The 21,451-nt window shown below is 42.1% G+C and overlaps 1 protein-coding gene across 1 annotated transcript; it reads left to right on the forward strand.

Annotated features, from left to right (window-relative positions):
- Nucleotides 1-1,678: 1,678 nt before the first annotated feature.
- On the forward strand, nt 1,679-6,934 carry LOC131236403 (heat shock factor protein HSF24-like). The gene is made up of 2 exons (XM_058233524.1): nt 1,679-2,357; nt 6,053-6,934. The coding sequence occupies exons 1-2, from the start codon at nt 2,148-2,150 to the stop codon at nt 6,692-6,694; spliced, it is 852 nt and encodes a 283-aa protein (XP_058089507.1). The 5' UTR covers nt 1,679-2,147; the 3' UTR covers nt 6,695-6,934.
- Nucleotides 6,935-21,451: the final 14,517 nt, after the last annotated feature.

Raw genomic sequence — 21,451 nt, forward strand, 5'->3', positions numbered from 1 at the left:
GTTTGATTATGAGTAAAACTTGTCTAAAAAGTTTTATAAAGTGTTGCATCACATAAACAATCCTACACACAAGTAAGCATCTTTCTCTCTATATAGGAACTTCCTATGGTGTCGAGTTGTGGAGTAACCCCTCTTAACCGTTGCATGTATGTGGTGCAGCCCCTCTAAAGTCATAGATTAACTTAACTTTTAAGCCCGTAGCCCACCATTAAATGGTGCATTGATTAATAGTATAGATGTTTGATATGCATCACGGTGGGGCCCACTTCATGGGAAGTTCCCGTGAGGTTACACACACACACACACACACACACACACACACACACATATATATATATATATATATATATATATATATAAAATGTTCTACTAAACATTAACATTGGATCCGTGTGCATTTCTTATCACGAATCAATCGCATCCGCATATTTAATTTCCCACGTGGCAACCCTCCACTAGATACATAACCATACATAACCTTACCATGTACCAATACGCTTAACGGGCCACATAAAGTCTAACATGTGATGTGGTTATACGGACCCACCTGGCACATAACCTTACCTTGTGGCACGTGGAGAGATGGCCCTGCCATGTTACGGTTTCTCCGTGGTCAGAGATTAGGTGGGACAGATAAGTTCCTTTTCTTAGCCATGCAAGAAACCCTACCCGTCAAGCGTGTAGAAAACAGCACATGTACACGTATATCTGACATCATGCTTACTAACCAGAACGGCACATGACTACAAATCCTATCTCCTCGTGAAGATGCATTTGGCACATTGCGACCACACCAAGAGTGGACCAGATCACGTATATCTAATCGATGACCACTGGACGCCTCATGGCTAAATTGTTAACGGTCCACATTGATTTCCATCAGGACCGTTAGATTTGACACGATATCTGTATACAGAGGGGCCATCAAAGCAGAATGAGTAAGCGATGGATCCCGTCGCCTTTGATGGTGCACTCATGGGCAAAACCGTCGATTGGCTGATGGATCAAAAATTCACTCATCTAACAATCCTGACCGTTAGTAATGGGCCTTCCACTATGAACTACAATTTTCCAATCAACGCTACTTTTTTTGTGGTGGCCCACCAAATGCGATTACGTACGAAGGCCCATGTTCCACAGGCAGAAAAGGAACTGCGTAGAAACAACCTCCTTTTATTTTCTTCTTTTACGTAAGAAAGCTCCAAAGAAGAAACAGGAAAGAGAGAAACGTGGCAGGAAAGGAAAATTACATCCTGCTCGCCACGTGTATGGATCGGAACCGTCAAATACCATAAGGAAGAATCTTCCGGACGCGGATTGCGTACTACCCCGCCCGTTTTAGCCACGAACGGGCAGTTCTGTAGGCGGGCCCACCATGATGTATCTCTCTATCCACTCCGTCCATCCATTCTCTCAGATTATTTTAAGGCATATGAGTAAAAATGAGGGAGGTTCAACGCTCAATTGGACCACACAATATAATAAACTTGGATTGCATTAAATGCAAGATTCGTCTGTGGTGTGGTCCACTTGAGCATTAGATCTTACTCAAACTTGTGTGCATATATTAAAATGATATGAGAAAATGGATGGACGGCATGGATAAAGATATAAATCACGGTGGGCCCTCTACCGAACTGACCGTTCGTGGCTCGAGATGGGCGGGATTAGGACGCAATCCGCGTCCGAAGCTTCCGGGTATACGTACTAGAGGGTTCGAAGAAATTGTGTCTGTCTTTCTCCACTCTCTCCAGAAAAAGAAAAAATAAAAATAAAAAACCCTCAACCTTTTATTTCTAGTCCCTCAGTTTCTCTACTTTTTTGAGATTTCTCCTTTCACCTTCTCTCTCGAAATTATGAACGTGGGCTCGAATCCCGACGTGGTCAGGGTTTCGTAAATGGAGAAGAAAGGAAACGAGAAGCGTCCGTCATACCCTCGTTCTCATTGGATTCTCATGAACTGCGGTATGCTCTCAGGGTTCTACTGCTGGGATTGGGAGTTCTTGACTGCGCTTCTGCTCTTCTGTTAGAAATTAAAATTCCCGCAAAAACCCATTTCTCTTTCTCTCTCTATCTCTATTCTTTTCTCTTTTTTCTTTATCTGGTTTTGGTATTTTGGGGGTTTGTGGAGGGGTAAAAAGGAAGAAATGAGTTCGCATGGGAGAAGCGTGCCAGCGCCGTTCCTGACGAAGACATACGAGCTGGTGGAGGATGGGAAGACGGATGATGTGATATCATGGAACGTGTGCGGGAACACGTTTGTTGTATGGAAGCCTGCGGAATTCGCAAAAGATCTGCTTCCCAATTACTTCAAACACAATAACTTCTCTAGCTTCGTGCGACAGCTCAACACCTACGTAAGTTAAAATCCTCCCTCCCTCCCTTTTTATCTCTTCTTCTCCATGGTATCTTCAAGATCCGAGGCATTCATTAGGTGGGACCAGCTACCACCATTCCTCGGCCCCAAAAATAGTTCAGAATCGCCTATCTACACCGTACATGCAATAGATGATCCCGATAAAAACTCATATGGGCCACACCAATGGAAACACGCAGGATTGAATCTAAAACCTGTGAGTTCACATGGTGTGGCGAGCTTGGGTATTGAATCAAGCTGGACTTTGTACATTCACTTCATCTCAGTGAGTCACACCTGATGAACGGTTTTGATGAAAGATAGAGACCGTGGTGACTTTACACATAAAACCCATGGTTGGGTCTGTGGTATGGCTCACCTGACTCGTGAACTGATTTTTTTGCCTCTGGGCTGAGCAGCACAGCTGATGTACGGATTTCGGTGTCATGCAGATAACATGATTGAGCCAAAAAACCAGTTTTAGTGTAAACGGGTGTTTGGGATTCCGCTTCCCTAAAAAATGGACTCGGATTTCGATAGTCGATAGTGACCCCTTAAAAAACAACGCGGGTGCTTGAAAAGGTCGGTAGGCCCACCATGATGTATGTGTTTTATCTACCAGTCCATCCATTTTGTTATTTTGACGGCATGAGCTAAAAACTGAGGCGGATCCAAAGGCTAACATGACCACACCACAGGAAGCAACGGGGGATGTAGAGCAGTTGCTTAAACCTTCGTAGGGTCCCCCTAATGCTTGTTTACCATCTATCCTATTTATAAAGTCACGTAAACTTTTATTTGTTTTTTTACATACTTTTCATGCACAATCACCACAGTGGGATTTCACCAAAATGAGTATTGAACCCATGACCTTGTGTTAGAACTCTTGAGAGTCTCCTGACGTAAAATAATTAGGCAAAATGGATCAATGATGCAGATAAAACACCTACATCATGGTAGGGCCAGGGCCCACAACTTTTCCAACACCAAAGGTAGTGGAGGGGTCACTACTGAATTCGAGCCCCAAAACTCAAGGTGTTGTACATCAATCCGTGGATTGTTTAAGAAATAAGATGGTTGGAAACTTTGAGCAAAGAAAGACCAATGGTGTAGCCGTAGGCTCCACCACGACGTATATGTTTTATTTATACTGTCCATCCATTTTGCCAGCTCAATTTAAGGCAAGAGCTCAAATTGAAAAATTGAAGTATATCCAAATCTTAGGTGGACTAAACCATAGGAAAACAGTGGGGATAAGAAATCCCTGTTAAATTCTTTTTAGGGTGCACAGTGATGTTTATTTGTCATACAGTCTATTCATAAGTTCGGACATACGTGGATGATGGAAAACAGAATTCTCAGCTTAATCCAAAACTTCTTATGCTCCCTAAGAAATTTTCGATGATAGGTGTTCAATTTCTATTATTTCCTGTAACGGGTCTACTTGGACTTTGGATATGGTTCAATTTTGGGCTCATGCCTCAAAATGAATGGTCAAAACACATATATCATGGTAGGCTCACAGTCCTTAGACCACGCAGCTACAAGGTGCTGGGTTCACCGTGCAATCCGCTCCCTTAGTTCATTGTACACGTGTCTTGGCAAGGGGATGTTGCTTGGGAGTTCAGATCCTCGGTTTGCCACAGGCCGGATTTTCCTACTTCCATGCATCATCATTGGTCATGCCATTACTAACATTGTCAGCACTGCATCATTAAATTCAGAGTGTGATGATCTGGTCCAATTAGATTGCAACAAGCAGTATTTCTCTGATTGTGACAAGGTTCATTATTTGGGGACACAAATTTTGAATTTCCTGTGACTTACTATGCTTGTTCCAGGGAGCCTGTGGGCCACATGGACAGCGCTGTCCATCAACTTCACCACCTCATGCCATAGAACGATTAATAAAAAAAGCGAATCCAAAACCCAAGTGGGCGTTATCACGTAAAACAGTGGGGTTGGAACGCCACCATTGAAACCTTCTCGAGGCCCGCTGTAATGTTCACATGCGACCACGAGGGTAAAAGGAAAATCCATATATTAGCTTGATGGAAAACTCCTTGAGTTCTCGAAAAGGTTCCAACTATGGGAGAATTTCAATTGACTTTTCAATCTCCCTGATTGTTCAGACTAACATCCTAACGTAAGTAGTTTCCAGGGATGGATGCCAAGCAGACATCACGGTGGCCACAGAGCTTTTGGTTACACTTCCTTCCTCCTCGGTTTTTTGGTATTTCAAGAGTTCTATGATACGAAGGATGTGTATGAGGCTTGATACGCAGTCACTTGGAAATTGTTCACTTGGCATGAGTTAACTCAAACTAACTAGATTAATAATCCAATAGTTAGATGATCAAAAGCTTATTTTTAGGCTCATGGACATCAACAATCGGTATCATAATTTGGACAGTTTAATTGAACTAATTATATGGCATGTGTGCAATTTTTAGGTAGTTTCTAATTGCCAGCGTATCATTCATCACCTGCCGGAGTATATTCGTTTGTGTTTTAAAAATGTGAATCGAGGTGGGCTTTTAAGGTGGTGGTGTACGCTTGGCTGTCCACAGCCCCAGCTGGGAGCATTCATGGAATAAGAGATGACCAATTTTCAATCTATACCCTCCATTCATCCATGGTGCAAAAATCAGATCCGATCACGACCCATTGAGAACAATCTCGATCAAGAAAAACAAAACGTGAGGACTTTTGAAAAGTAGTCACAGTCCCTTTCGTTTGTCGCTTGTCCATCGGATGGAAAACGACAGCAGACGGGCTGGGAATCCATTTCCTAAGTAGCAGGTGACTGCAAAAAGAGGAAAATATAGCCAACCTTTCTTGACCGTCCAAACAACTCTCCATGGTGGCGCAAAAAGACAGAAATTCCGCTCGCGTTTACTCTTTCTTACCTAAAATTGACAGCGGATATACCCTTCCTAAAGAGTATCTCTTCCCGGGCTACTTTCGTCCATTGCAAGGGAGCGAATTTCCAGATGCCCCTAGCACCTGTGGGCCCCACCGTGTTGACTGTGTTTCTACCCTCTTTTTTTTTTGGTAGGACGTTATCTCAAGTGGGCCACCAAAAGAAACGGTGGGAATTGAACCCGATAGGTGAGGGTTCGATTTCCCTCCTTGGCTTTACCTGATACATTACATGTGGTTGTGAGTGATTGAGGGCATCTGCATGGATTAGTCTCGCTTGAAAAAGAGGTGAGGACACCCTATGTCTTTATAAAAAATAAATAAAATAAATTAAAAAAGGTGGACCATTGAAACCTTCTTGGCCACGGAAGTGTTGGATAAGGTTCTACAAAGGTTTCAACGCTAGCTGCCATTTCCGTTCCCACTGGTCTGGCATACTTGAGTTTGGAATCTTCCTATCTACCTCTTTTTTTTCATTTTGTAATGTCCTAACAAGAGTTGAAGAATCGCTGGCATGCTAAAATGATGGGATGATTTGGACCGTCCATCTTCTCGTTACTATTATAAATAATTATGACCCGTAATCACCGTAGAGTGATGATCCTGACTGTTGATTTACCAAGTTGGATGAGGGCCATTAAAAATCTTCTTTCAAATTGGTCTGGATCCAAACATTGGACCATGATCGGCACGTGAGCCCAATGAGGCCACACAGCCGAGCGGGAGATGCAAAACGAACTCGAAATAACAATATAATATCTTCCCGAAACGCAGGGCTTCCGCAAGATCGTGTCGGAGAGATGGGAATTCGCGAATGAGTTCTTCCGCAGAGGAGAGAAAGACCTCCTCCGCGAGATCCACCGCCGAAAAAACGTGTCCGCATCACCAACGGCTCAGATCTCCGTCAGCGTCGCGAAACTCAACGGCCCACCTTCACCCTCGTCGGGTGAAGACCGAACATCGTCTTCTACTTGTTCTCCAAACCCTTCCCCGAGAAATCGCACCTCGGCCGATACAGTTACGACAAAGACAACTGCTACAACCGATTTATCGGACGAGAACGAGAAACTGCGAAAAGACAATTTAGTCCTAAGCTCGGAGCTGGCGCAGGCGAAGAAGCAATGCGAGGAACTCCTGGAATTTCTCTCCAAGTACGTTGACATCGATCGCGAGAAGATCGAATGTATTATGAAGGGAGAAGGACCGTTGAAAGCAGGGGTAGAAGAAGAAGGTGAAGGAGAAGATGGGGAAGCATTTGAAGGAGAAGAGGAATGTTTGAAGCTTTTTGGAGTGTGGGTGAAGAATAAGAAGAAGAGAGTGCGTACGGATATTGGTGGTGCTGTGAGGCCTTTGAAAGAGATGAAGGTAGGCTATCGTGCGCTGTGGGCGAACGAGACTAGCAAGGTCTGTTTGTGACTGCTGTTCGGGCTGGTGCGTTGTTAAGAAAGCACGCACCTATGTCCATGCTTTGGGCTTCTTTTTTTTTTACTTTTTTTTTCAAGGCCGAGGGCAAAAATTCTCGTGCCAGCTGATAAATAGGGCGTTTGGTTGTACACAATTTGTTAATAGCGTTTTATTTCTGTAGACTATTTTATCACTTGTTTGGATATTGAAGTGTTGGGCCTGGATCCATCAATGAGCTGTCCGGATTGGTCACATGTTTTCCAGTCCTACCAGTTGCAGGAAACCGTGTCCTTAGTTTGGTTGGTAGAGAGGCTTAAAAATGAGTTTTATCTCATTTTAGTTAATTATAATTATGTGTTATATATTATCATTTTTATTCATCAAGATCACTTTTAATCCTCAACAAAAAGAAATATGATTTTTAATACATAACAGTTAATTAAAATGGGATGAACTCATTTAAGCCATATTGACCGTTTGTTTTCATTGGATATCAATTGTAAAATTTTCAAATTCACACCTACATAAATGTGTAAGTTTGGAGAGAAAAAAAATAATAATAATAACTTAGTAAATTCTTAAAACAAAATATTCTTTTAAAGCACCCCAAAAGTTAATTCCTTTATGTTTACCATTGTTATAAATATTCTTGAAATTTTTCGTTTTTAGTTTTTTTAGGATTTGGATGTGTCTCAAATTTATGTATTTACAACAGTGTGGATTTGAGAAGTCCATTAATTTAACAAATTCTTAACATTATATAAATTGAGGAGGTTTGAAATCTATGGATTTCACAAATCCCTATCTCAAATCCCTCACCCGGTGGAGTCCTTAAAAATGGAATTTGTCAAATTCAAATCCCATATAAATATATGAATCTAACGAGTTCATGAATTTAGCAAATTCAGGTTCTCATTTCAACGACCCCATACAGGGCCTAAGAGATAAGAATCCTTTGTTGTTTCTAAGAGAGACAAAGGGCGTACTTTACTAATTATAATGTCTTGGGAAATCAGGTAAAAAAGTGCACTTAATATTAAATTTATGACATTTTTTATTTTACCAATTACAAGAAAAAAAAATGAGTAATGATTACAATTATTTTATTCGTTTGGGAATATTAATTGCATTTGACTCCACTAATTACATTGTTTGATTTAACAAAAAATGCAGTAAAAGTAATTTTACATTACTTTAATGTTAAATCAACATCAAAATAAATAGATACCGGTGCTTGAATTGAAGCTTTCAATGTAATATAATGTAATTCAGAACTTTCTCTTGCTTTGCATGTGTATTTGACCCATACAATGTCCGGAGATAATTGTTTAAACAAACATTATGAAATAGCACAATGAATTTATATTTTAGATTTTGCATTGTTAATGAGTTGTGGTAATTCATTCCACACATGAAGCATCTACCTACAGCTATTTGGATCATCCAAATTGTGGGTCCCATTGTGGATGGATCACATCTTTAAATCACTTTGACCAATTAATCCCAACCATCCATTTATGACTACAAAATAGATGGTTCAAAATAAAATAGTTAGTTGTCCAAATTAAAAATAAAATAAAATAAAAGGTTAATAATGTCTCCTTTGCACAAAGTTTCAATTATACTCCATTCATAGTTGGGAGAAAGATTTGGACAATCTAGATTACCATACAACTAGAGCATGTGTGCATTTGAAGTGTTATCACCATGTTTTTACCTGGTAAAGAACACACACTTGAATCTCACACTCACATAGCGTTTGGTTAGATAATTATTATGCTCCTTAATTAGTCAAGTTACATCGGTTAAATTTATGCAAACCCAAGGTGTTAATATAGTCTTATTTTCTGAAGGGAGATGAGATCAATTTTCAAACCCCTAAATTTTATTGACATCATTCTTACTGTCAAGCCTAATCTTAGTATTTATATTATTGTTTAGCTAAAATTGGTCATGCATGCATGCTAGAGCTGAATGCAGCTTAATTTGAACCAAACTCCTTTTGATCTCAAGCACCAACAGATAGCGATTAAGACTAGATATGTGAAGATTGATTGTTTATCTAACCACTGATCATATAAAATTAGGCGATGTACAAATGAGAGGGTTCGTCCATCAAATGAATTCTTTTCTTGCCTTTCGGTAAAAAGTACTTCAATATTCATGTGATTACAATCATAATTCAACGTCAAAACAAAATAGAGAATGAATATATAATCAGAGAAAAGTTAAAAATATTTTTATTAATGATCTTACAATATGGCCATTCTAACCTAACAAGCGATAATATGTTTGTCGCCTGATGTAGGCTACGGTTCATAGCAAGGCAATTGTGAAGTGGGAAATGTTCGTATGTTCGTTACTTGAATGAAAATCGAGCTTCGTGACAAGACGAACAATGGAGGGTAGATCTTCGATAGTTTATCCGTTGCTTGGTAAAAAATTAGGCTTCATGGCAAGATTTTTACAGGGTAATAGTGTATTCAAGGACTTAGTGGAAACTAAGTACGTAGCCAGATGGTCATGATTATATTATTTGTTTGTTGTCTGATATGAAACAAACTTTTTGGTGAAATAGATGGTAGAATCACCTAACATGTAACAAGAAAAGACCCACAACATTCCATTCGAAACTAAACAATCTTTCCTGCAATCCAATAGAATGCCATGGATGAAGGATGGAGAAATAAATTAAGAAAAAACTACAAACCCATGCTATGAGCAGTATTGCACTGGTGAGCGATGAGGAGTAAAATCAAAATAAAATAAAGAGATTGAAATTGCGGTAGGACCGCTGTTATCGAAGTATGGATATATAACCAAATATCCCAGGGGAGTAAATAAGACTTTTCAAACTTTAATCATTCTTAACTGGAAATTATACCAATTTTTAACTTGAGTTAAGTAGGGTTATCACAGAATCAACTTAGATAGTGAAAATCTAACTACTGTATCATATCAAATATGTATCGTGCATAATTTAAACATTCAATCAGTCAATACATATGAACACAAATAATCACCATAAACACAACAATATATAGTAGTTCAGTTATGTGCCTACTCCACTCTCTGCTGACGCACTCCCCCTTGAAGTACTGTGTCAGATTTTACTATCAAATGGTTTTAAATCAGGTTAACAATTAACATTCACAACCTACTATGAACGTTGGAAATCGGCGCCTACGCTGATTTATGTTTGTTTTAGAGGTATGTGGACTGATTTGGATTGATGATGCAATAGACTTGGAGTCGCCACTAGCCACTTAACCCAAAATCCCACAGTCAGTTAGAACCTGCAGAATATGTAAAGTTAGAGAATCTGGAGACTCTCTTACTTTAAGTTGACTTCTGATCTGCGATTTAAGTTCTGAGTAAGGGAACTCGGTTACAAGAGGGAAGGTGTTAGGCACCCTCTCTGTCCGTACGGATGTACGGTCTTTACTTCGTGTGATAAAATAGTCGTAAGGGATAAGATGATAAGATTGAAATGAAACTAGGTAGATTTGGATTTTTGATATGACAAGGTCTGGAATCCCGGTTAGCTGCAGAGCATACATCTGAAGAATGTCTAAAGGAGTTTTTGAATAGATGTGATGATGTTAAAATATTATTTAAAATAGACTAGGCTACCATGAGCTTCTGATGTGATAGGATCCAGAGTTTTAGAAAGTCATAGAGCATACATTCAATGGCAACCTAGAGAAGCAAGGGGGTTGAGGGAAGTAATGATGTGAAATGCTAATGATAGATGTGTGATCCTTGGCTTGCACTTAAAAAGGCTTGGATGTGTTTTGGTACACTATGGTTGGAAAGTTTAGCTCAAGTGGAAATGAGAAGCTAAAGGTTGGTTGAATAAGACTGATGGAGGCTATAAATGATGAGAGTTTTAAAACTTAAGCACTCCTCACTCTTACTCACTTTCTTTCTCGCCCTTACTCCCCTTCTCTTTCTTGGTTGGTATAGTAGTTGCTTATGATTGTTGTTAGTGAGAAATGAAAAGAAGTGAATGGTATTTATAACCTTTTAGGATGGTCTTTTGGTAATTTTAAGGACTTTGGAAGGTGAATGATGATGTGGCGGCTTGTGATTGGTGGAGGAGAGGGTAATGCCACATGGCGCTTCCTTATAGGTTTATAAGCTTGGTAGGATGGTAAATAAGATGGAACTCAGGGTCAAACTGGTGAAAAGAGTTGACTTTTGAAGGGAGCAACAACTGTAGCTCAGAGGGGCACATCTGTCGAGGTGGGGTGGTACTCCCCTCCACAGCTGTTCTTGAACTTCAGCTAGTGGGCTCTGTTCGGGCCCTGGGTGTGGCCCAAAGCCCATTTTGGATTTTTTGGCTAAAAAATGACTTGAAAATAGCTCGGTTATGGCTCGAAAATGACTTGAGGATGGCTTGAAAGATGGATGGTTTTCTAGGAATGCTTGGATGATGGCCTGAATTAAGTTATAGTTATTTATCTTACCGGATAGTTACTTTTAATAGTCTCTAACATTTAATGCATACTAAAGAGTTACTTTGTGGGATTTTACCATTTAAAGTTTCTTATATGTGCATGTCTCCGTCCTTTAAAGTTCATATACACCATGTTTGGAATGTGACTCTTACCTGACATCTTCCGACTTTTATGATATGTTCGTGACAGGTCAAGTACAAATAATTACATATGGTTAAACTTGGAAGTTAGACCCAATTTATTGTGAACCGGAGACATGTAGCCCACAACTCGAAGATAGCTTAACTCGTGGCCTCAAAAATTAATTAAAATGTGTGGTGATAATTCATTTATGAAACCGTGAGTTAGGTTCTCTTCCTTTAATGGACAAAAAATTGAGTATACCTTTTGAGTTTTTGAGCGATGTGTAATCCTAATATGAAAAATAGTCTGCTAGTCAAGTTGATATCTAAATGGGTGTCCCAAAGCCAGACCCAAAACCAACCCAATTGAATGTTTGTCCAATTTTATCCAGTCTTTCAAGTGGTGCAAGCGAGACCATGATTAAGTGGTTGATGATGAACGGTGGCCCATAAGCAAAAAAATCTTACATGGGAAAAACCCTAACCCCTAGAGCTGGGCATCGATACAGATCGGACCGGATTGGGTATAACTCGATCCTATCCGAATTCTCAATATCCTAACCCGAATTCGATTTGATCCGGGATCGAGTTTGGGTCATCTGAATTGGACCGACTCGATGGATGGTTGGGCTAGCCCGAACCGAGTCTGACTCGGTCAAGGAAACCGAGTCAGATCAGGTTAGATACGATTCAGATCGTTTGAATCTAATCTAACTGTTTCATGTGGTGTGGTCCACATCAGCCTTTAATATACCACATTTGCATGCCCAGCGCCTAAAATGATATGTCAAAATGGATGAATGGCTTAAATAAAACATATACATCAAAGTGGGCCCCACATAACTCTGAAAGAACTTATACACCCTTTCACCTGACGTATTACCATGTTGACGTGCATGCACGTAACCGCAGCGACCTCCTTTTCACGCAAGTCATGGACTTGCTGTATTGACGTTAGCAAGGTCTGTGGGTCTTATCATGGGGTATGTGCTATATCCAAACCGTCCATCCATTTGGTGAGCTCGTCTTAAGGCTTGAGACGAAAAATAAGATCTAACTATCGTGTAGACCACACGAATTGTTTAACGGTAAAAATCATACTCTGCTGCTATTTGTGGTGTGGTCCAGATGATCTTTGGATATTATTCATTTTTTGAATAATGCTCTATAATAATCTCTAAAAATATATGAACAGTGTAGATATAATAAATACATCACTGTGGGGCCCATGTAACTTTGATATCCTTTGAACCGTTGGTACAACTTGGAGCTCGAGGAGTGTCAGTGCTCATCTTCTTACAACATGTACCTACAACAGCTGGTTGGATGTCAGGCAGACATCATGGTGGCGCACAGAGAGGAAAACGGATTGGCTACTCTCCCTGACATGGTCAGTGCTATGTGGGCCCCACCATGACATATGTGTTTCATCCATGCCGTCCATCTATTTTAACAGATCATTTTATAGTATGAATCCAAAAATGAGGTATATCTAAGTCACAAGTGGACCACGTTAGAGGAAACAATGTTGAATGAGAGTCAACCATTAAAAACATTTTGAAGGCCATAAAAGTTTTGGATCAAGCTGATCTTTGTTTTTTCTCTTTATCTGGGACTATATGACCTAATCAACAGATTGGATGTCAAATAAACAATATAGTAGGCCCTAGGAGGATTTTAATGGTGTAAATCCAACCGCTATCGTTTTCATGTGGTGTGGTCCATTTGAGATTTATATTCCTCTCATTTTTGGTATTAAGCAATAACATGATCTTTAAAAATGGATGAACGGAATGGACAAAACACATACATCATAGTGGGTCCCACAGAGCACCGACCACTAGCTACGGAGCCTGTGGCAGGAGTAGTTGTCCAGTTACTTTCCATGTGCACTTGATCAAATTTAAAACTCCATTGCAATATCCCGTGGTTGCTCCCGTGCGTTTAAAAGCGAGCCAAGCTGATCTATATCTGGTTGTGAAGCCACCTCCACACCAACAGTAATGTGATAATCATCATATTCAGCGAATCCTTCTCTCTTTTTCCCACGCAATACGTATAGAAGCTACGTCCCACAAATGGTGCCAGCAGAAAATGCATGTGGTTTGTTCACTCCGGATCGGGTCGAGTCGGATGGGATTCCGGATCGGATTGGTCTGGGTAAGCATGGATCCGAACTTGACCCGAAAAACTTTCGGATCTAGCCTGCCCTACTCGATCTGCACCGATCCAAGCCGTCGGATCGGTTCGGAATGGGTCGGATCTGGTCGGATCGGGTCAAATCCACCGGATTGGGTTAGGATTGCCCAGCTCTACTAACCCCTCCATATGCAGCCCTACAAAATGATGGTTCGGAAAGCAAACACCACAAAGGTTCCCATTCATCAGGGAGTTACATTGTCAAGATCTGGCCATTCATTGACAGGGTCTCGATGTGAATCGGCCTTAGTTTGGATGTCTCTTGAGTAGAATATCCTAACCATCAATCTGCATTAGGCAAATGGGGTATTAAAACTGAATATGGCCAATGAAAAAAAAAACTGCTGATCTGATATCAACAATATCCAGAGATCTATGGCCGTATCATTCATTCCCAGTGTTCTACTTGATGAATGGCTATCAAATGTATTCGTTTTACGCTGGAATTGCTGGAATCAGTGCACATGAATGACCCATTACATACTCTGCATGATTAGCTTACCATGCTGCATCAGTTCTTTCAGCAAATATGTGGCTTGTAGGACATCTGAACCATGCAATAGTCCAGGCCCACCGTAAATTGGGTGATCTACACCATTGGAATCATGGGATGGCCCACAATCTGATGCAAAGGTGCAGCCCATCATAATCCTTAGTGTATGCAATCAATCCTCACTAGTGCATACATGCTTTAAGCTAAAGAGAAAGAAATGTACAGTAAACTAAAGAACTGGTAGCATATAGACATTGTATGTGGACTTACACACCAACGTATCACCGGTATAGAACATCTGTACCATGAAAAATGTGGACCCAACAGTAAAGATGACATAGGACGAAATTCTCGGTGGACCATGAATCAGTTGTACCACACCTTAAAAATCAATGGACGCAAATGGTCTGAATCGAGGTGTGGCCGTGGCCCTCCTAATGAGTCGAACGGTGAGATTTTCTCCTAGTGGTCTTTATGGTGCAGTCCTCCTTTTGCACTGATCAGATGTTTCCTTAATGAGGATCTCTAAACCTATTAACATTGGAATCTTTGATTGAGCACTCAGATTTGATCTCAGGCCCGACTCTCTGTATGCCCTACCGGTTGATTGTGTATCGTTGATGTAACATGGCACATGTGTGCTAGATCTGGCCCATGTAAAAGGTGGGTCTCTCGAACATGCTCTGCCCGATAGACCAGGTTGGCCTACACGTCAGGTGGGCTGCATCTGTAGGATGAAAGCAGGCCAGTGCTGATTTTCCTTCTCACCATCCGTCCTGAATGCGCGTGTAGCTCACTGGTGAAGGAATTGGCTCAAATCACAAATAAATGTGATATTAATTTCTCAATTATGTTTGATAAAATGCATTAAAAAAATATATTTATAAGAGTTTGATCAACTTTAATATTCCAAATTAGTGTACCTATTTGATATTTGATATGATGATTGTAACATGTCATTGAAATACATATTTTAACAAAAAATGACAAAATTCCAAACCTTGGATGGGCCACAAGCATGAGATCACAAACCAGCAACTTGCCAACATTTTTAAGCTGTTGGTTTACATGGCTAATATTTAGACTATTGGAATAATTATAGTGATGCACATATTACTTGATTGTTTTTGGGCACCATTGGTATACCACGTATGTAATGAATTAGTAGCCTAGCAGTATCTTTGTCACATGTGTCTCTTTAAAGTAGCTTTAAAAAAAAAAAAAAAAAAAGAATTACACTCCTGATCATGAAAAATGCAAAATTTTTTAAAACGCACCAAAAATGTGTATTCTAAATAACTTGAAATTTAGGAAGCTGATTGACCTTTGGATTTCAAACGCAATCGGATGCAAACTACTAAATTATCCCTAAGATTTGGAGCTGATGGATTTTCTGAAGATCCAAAGGCTTACTAGTTGAAGTGGCCAAGGCTTTTAAAACTGGTAGATGCATGGGGTTTGGCCAAACCAGACACCCCATGGCTAAATGGCCCCCGTCCAATTCAAATTTGAACCCAGGTTTGCACTCACAATGGTGTAAAAACAAGAAAACTTGACCCGACTCACAACTCAGTCAAGTCGACTCGAAAACTTGTACAAGTTGTTTTCTGAATTTTGTTAGCTGCAAACATTAAGAGTCTAAAGAATGTATAAATAATGTCTGAGTTGCCTGAGTCGAGTTGAGTTTTTTCGTTGAGTGTTGCTGAATTTTTACTGTTTTTTCTCGAGTTTTACCCAAGGTGTGACTGCATCAGGTCTTCCGAGTTTTAAAATTATAGTTTTGGCCATTTGAGCCCATTTCTTGTTATATAGAGACATGTCTAGAATCAGCAGAGAATCATGAGAGAGTGGAATTCTCATGGCATGCTTGGAAATTGGAAATCCAAGTTTGGTTAGTGAGGTTTGGTTAGAATGGAAATGCCTCCACCTACAACCAAATCTCATGACTTTATATTTTTATTATCTAGTTTGGTAGATAGATTCTATTTCTAAGATGAACCTTCTCTATACTATTAGATTAAAATCATGATTTCACCTTATATAACATTATACATTCTATTTGAGATGACCAACAACAGGACCAGGCACATTTTTCTGGCTCAATATGAGCTTCAGCCAGAGCAGAGTCGACCCCGAGGAGAACAAGGGGCCCACCCCTCTTTAAATTTCAGGCGCCCGTTATTCATTTACCACCAGACCTAAGGGATGTCAGTTGGTAGCTAGTTCATGACGTGCTGTTGGAGTTTCTTCTGTCGATGGAAGTTCATTCAAAAATAAATAAATTCCGCTTCGTCACGATGAACCCTAACAGTGTATCACCACTCGATGCACACGTAGTTCTGCAATCGACGAACCCCTGACATTCTTAGGAGAGAGCATCTACATGATGGTAGGATTAGGGCTAGGCTGGCTTGTCGAACTTTCAGGCCTGGCCTGTCTCAGGCTGGCATTAGGCTGAAACATCAAGCCCGAGGGTTAGGCTTGAGCTAAAAATTCAGGCCCCTTCTCAATTGGGCTGGCTTCGGACTGTGTATAACAGACTCTCCCTCAGCCCATTAGAGTTTGCAATGATAATATAATAATATAATATAGGCTATGTAAAAAATCTCATTTACTTCTTGGGTTACTACACCTACTCCAAAACCATCCCTCCACTCCAACAAAACCAACCCTCAAGCTTAGCTTGGACAGAGCTTGGCCTGACCCTAACCTGGCCCATTGACCTATTCATCACACATGTGCCGAAACAATTGATATTCCGCTATAAACGAAGAAGAGAGTCAGCTGAAAGTTTTTATAATATTAGAGTTCGTTAAAGGGCTATAATATTTGTTGATGCAAAAATCTGGTCGTCCCTCGATCTTCCTTCGGATACTTGCACAGGAATAAGACAAAGGAGACCCTGGCTAGAGCAGGGGACCCTCCGATGCCAAAGTCAGGCTGAGAATCTGGGTCTTATAGTATTGAGGGGGTTTTGGAGTGAGTGTTTTGCGTACCTTTTATCCTTGGAGTCTCTCTTATTTATAAGAGAAAGAGGATCCCGCCGTACGGGGATCCTTTCCCGATATTTTGAAGATTTGATTTAGATGGTGTTTTGTTTATGGATACTTCCTGATCCCGAGATTTTCAGGATCGGGAATCCTTCTACAAAATTCTCGGGACGGTGTTTAAGATCACACCGTCTCTCCTTTGCTTGACTCGGCCTTAATAGATCCGTAATCTCGGCTGGCTTACATAGGAGATTTTTCGCCTACTATTGGACGAAACTGGGTCGGTTCAGGGCCGATGTTTTCCTTCTATCCGATAGCCGATACTACAACCAATCATACATGGGTTTTTTTTATAGTCGGTCTGGCGGCTTTCTGATTTAGAACCTTTAACAGGTCTTTTTAGACGTTGCTGCCTCATTAACCGAGTCAACTTGATGTGTCCTATACTTGCCTAAGGCTCTCGACTCTCCACTTCGGTCGGAGTTCATTTCCCATAAATCCGAACAAGTCTCTCCTTTAATTTTATCTTACTCGATCCGAACGATGTGCTCGGATCCTTCGGTCGATTTTAGTAGAGTTGGTTCACTCCATAACCCAGTCTCCGGACTTGTCATATTTTTCCTCAACAGTAAGCCCCCTACTCCTTGTGTCAGTTACATCGGCGCTAAGGAGTATTGTCTTGCAAACCGAGGTTATGATAGAGCATTTATTGCTTCTTGTGTCGTTCTTGACGCGCGACGGATCGTTACTCGAGGTCGCACAAGTGGACAACCGTCGAGTCGTTTCGTCCGCTTATGAGCGCCAGACGCGTGGGGAAGATGTTACTTGCGTTAGTCGGCGTGTGCCACGCGTCGGGCGAGGGGGTCGAAATAGGCATCGATTGGACTCCTCCTTAAATGCTGCTGCCACGTAGCTCGGCTATAAAAAGAAGAGTGGGATCGACTTTTGTAAATTCATCTGCCCAATTCATTTTCTTCTCCTATTCTCCCTCCTCAGCTGTATTTGCGGTTTGTCATTCTTCTCTATCTTTGCCTTTTTCTCTCCTCAATTGTGTGCTTGTCGTCCTTCCGGTGAGTCTTATCCTTCCCCCTTTTCTTTTCGACGTTTAGTGACTATACATCCTTCAAATCCCCAGGGAAAAATTTCTGGTGATGAGGGCGAAACGGAGCATTTCTGGAATGTTTCGGAATCGCCTTCTTTATTGGTGGAGATGGCGATGAGTGCTAATGAGGCTTTCCAGCTCTCCACCGGAATGTCCAGTAGGACCCCAACGGAACGCCCTACCTCGGAGGACCCCTCTGTCTTAAGACATGCCCCGAGCAGGCCCACCCCCTTTTTCCCAGTGGATGATTTCGAAGAAGAGGAGGAAGAATTAGGAACCTCTGAATCGGCTCTTCCTAGGAAACCGATAAGAGCTGAGTTTGGGGGAACCACTCAGTCGGTCCCCCTACAGAGATCGGTTCGATTCGCTGAGTCGACGGCCGAAGAAGGAGAGGTTGTCGAGAGTGAGGAGGTTGGAGACAAACAAAGGGGGCCGGTTCCCTCAGTTTTGACTGATATGGACCTAAATAGGATCCGAATAGGGTATCATGTCCCTGACTCAGTAATTCTTCAACTTCCGCTTCCGAATGAATTGCCCGACCATCCCCCTCCTGGGATGGTTGCAATTTTTCAAGTTGTCATGCAATGTGGCTTGCGTCTATCCTTACAACCCATTGTTCGGAATTTTCTTTTCCGACTCAGGATAGCTCCCAGGCAGATAGTCCCGAATGGGTAGAGGAACTTGTTTGGATGTGTAGTGTTGTGGGCTGAGACTGAGCAGCCCCCATTGACTGTGGACGAGTTCCTCTATCTATACCAAGTTCGGCCGAATACTTCGCAACCCGACTGGTATTTTTTGAGTGCTTGGCAGAACAAGGGTGGTTCTTTGATAACCGACCCTCCTACTCTAACAAGCACTGGAGAGAGAGGTGGTTCTGGGCATGTGGTCGTTGAGAAACTACCGAGCTTGGGCTGTTCAAATCCCTCGTTCCCCGGGTGTTCTCTAAAGCAGGTGACTCGGCACGCCTTTTTCCTCGTCTTGTTTTGCTAACCTCCTCTTGGGTCTAACTGAACGTCTTCTACAGATATTTTCAAGAGAAAGCCGAAGCTAGCAGCCAACGCTTTAACTCGGATCAGAGACTTGTGGAAGTTGAGCCCGGAAGCCAGGTCTTGGAAGTTCCTTTTACATCCGGAGCGTCTTCTTCTCTGGGGCCTAGACTCATCCGTGACAAGTAACTTTGAATCACTTAGACACATTCTTCTTGATTTTTTCTGATTCTGTGTTTTGTCTAACATAGAATGGCCGAGGCTCGACCCCTCCTGAGACCGTCGAAGCTAAAGGCTCCTCCTCGGTCAGTCTTTATGTCGAAGCCTCGACCCCCGAAGAAGGCTAAGACCGCTCCCTCGGCCGCAGAGCCTCCTTCCCCTATCACCACTACCTCGACCGTCCCGCCCGTTGTCGATCTTTCTGACCCCGAAGAGAGGACGAAAGACGTTCCTGTCGAGTCCCGAACGACTCTCGAGCCAACACAGGTCGCTGAAAGAGTCTCGGGGCGTAGAGAGGAGCAGAGAGGGGAGAGTTAAAGGGAGGAGTCGGCTCCACAGGAGCAATCCTCCTTCCGTCGAGCTATGGTAGATATGGTGCCTTGGACTATTGCTGCCGGAAGCGAAAGGGAATTCGCTTCCATCTTCGAAGCTCCTGAGAGTCGGATACTCTCCCATGCTGCAAAGGTCTTGCTCCAGGTGGGGTTTCAAATTTCATTCTTTAGCTCTTTGTCTCTTTCAGATTTAATTGGACTTAGTAAAAAAAATCATTTTTTTTAAATTTTTATTTTTTTGCGCAGGTCGCTCCTTGCCTACTGAGAGCCATCGTAGACCTGACCGAGGCTGAGAAGGCTCAGAAAAATGTGGCGGACGTCGAAGCGGCTTAGAGACGGGTAGCAGAGGCAGAAGCCCAATTTGAGATCGCCTCCACTAGGGTCGGCCGTTTGACCGGCGAGTTGAGCTTGGCTCGGAAAGCGATTGAAGACGCTAGAGCCGAATGTGCTCGGATGGCCCAGCTGCTGAAAGGGGCCATTGATGAGAGTCGGCAACTTCGCCTGGCCCGTGATGCCTCTGAGGATAAGCTAACCCGGCTGAAGGCCGATACAAAAACGGCGCTCGAGGTGGCCAAGAAAGAGGCGGGAGAGAAGGCCGTAAAAAACTTCATTGAATCTCCGGAGTTCGAGGACGAGAGAGACCGCCTATATGCGAGCGGGTACTGAGCTTGCATCCAAGGGGTGAAGCAAATTTTCCCCGACCTTGACCTCTCAAATTTTGAGGATGGGCCTCCCAAGGATCTAGCGACTAAAGCGGCTAAGCCTGATGATGTTGCAGTTGGTACTGGGGTCGAGCCTGAAATGGTTCAGGCTCCAGAGGTCATTTCGAATGACCCTTGAGAGCCCCGAAGCTCGGTTTTTGGTACCATCATCAGCTCCGTTAGGAACTCAATTTTTGGTACCAAAATTGGCTCCATTTTTGGCACTAACACCAGCTCCGAATAAGCTCGAGAATAGCGTTAACCGAAGAAGACATTCGCACGTTGTGGCCGATCTTCGTTTTGCCCCTTTCTAGTTTAACAATGTATTGCCGAAGCAAGATGTAACTCGATGTAACATGCTAATAAATGAATATGATCAGTTTCATTTTATTCATTTTTGACTCAGTTTACATGCCTGTTTTTTTCGAGTCTTTTTCATTGCTTTGCCGTGCTGACTTTAGGGATAATAGGTTTTCAGATGCTCGGCGTTCCACAGGTGAGACAGTAGTCATCCAGTTAGGTCTTCCAACTGATATGTCCCTAGTCGAATGGTGGCTGAGACGATATAGGGCCCTTCCCAGTTGGGTCCCAGCGTTCATGAGCCGACTTCCTTAGTATTGAGGAACGTCTTTCGGAGAACCATGTCTCCCACTCAAAAATGTCTGACTTTGACTCGGGCATTGTAGAAACGAGTAACCTGCTGTTGCCGAGCTCTTTCTCTTTGTTCGTCCACAAGATCGAGTCTGAGTGCTAGGAGTTGTTCATTATCCTCTTCGTTAAACGAACTGACTCGAGTTGAAGGCAACCCAATATCGACCAGAGTGACGGCTTCCGAGCCATAAGCAAGGGAGAAATGAGTTTTGCCCGTAACAATTAGTGCTGTAGTTCGATATGCCCACAATATTTTCGGGAGTTCTTCAGCCCACATTCCCTTGGCTCGGTCGAGCTTGGTCTGGAGGTGGTGTTTGATGATCTTGTTGACTGCCTCAACCTGCCCGTTCATCTGAGGATGGTGGGGCGATGAGTACACGTTTCTGATGCCGAGGTTGCCATACATTTCTCGAAAGCTATTATTGTCGAACTGCTTTCCGTTGTCGGTAACAATGGTCCAGGGTATTCCGAACCGACAGACAATGTTCTTCCACACGAAATCAATGATCTTTTG

Source organism: Magnolia sinica, chromosome 2, assembly GCF_029962835.1.
Source record: "Magnolia sinica isolate HGM2019 chromosome 2, MsV1, whole genome shotgun sequence".
Lineage (NCBI taxonomy): Eukaryota > Viridiplantae > Streptophyta > Magnoliopsida > Magnoliales > Magnoliaceae > Magnolia > Magnolia sinica.

What these genes read in the sequence shown, in the direction of transcription:
- LOC131236403 (XM_058233524.1), top strand. Translation starts at nt 2,148, where the DNA reads ATGAGTTCGCATGGGAGAAGCGTGCCAGCGCCGTTCCTGACGAAGACA. An exon ending in TGCGACAGCTCAACACCTAC is followed by an intron (nt 2,358 to 6,052) that starts GTAAGTTAAAAT and finishes CCCGAAACGCAG; the next exon opens with GGCTTCCGCAAGATCGTGTC.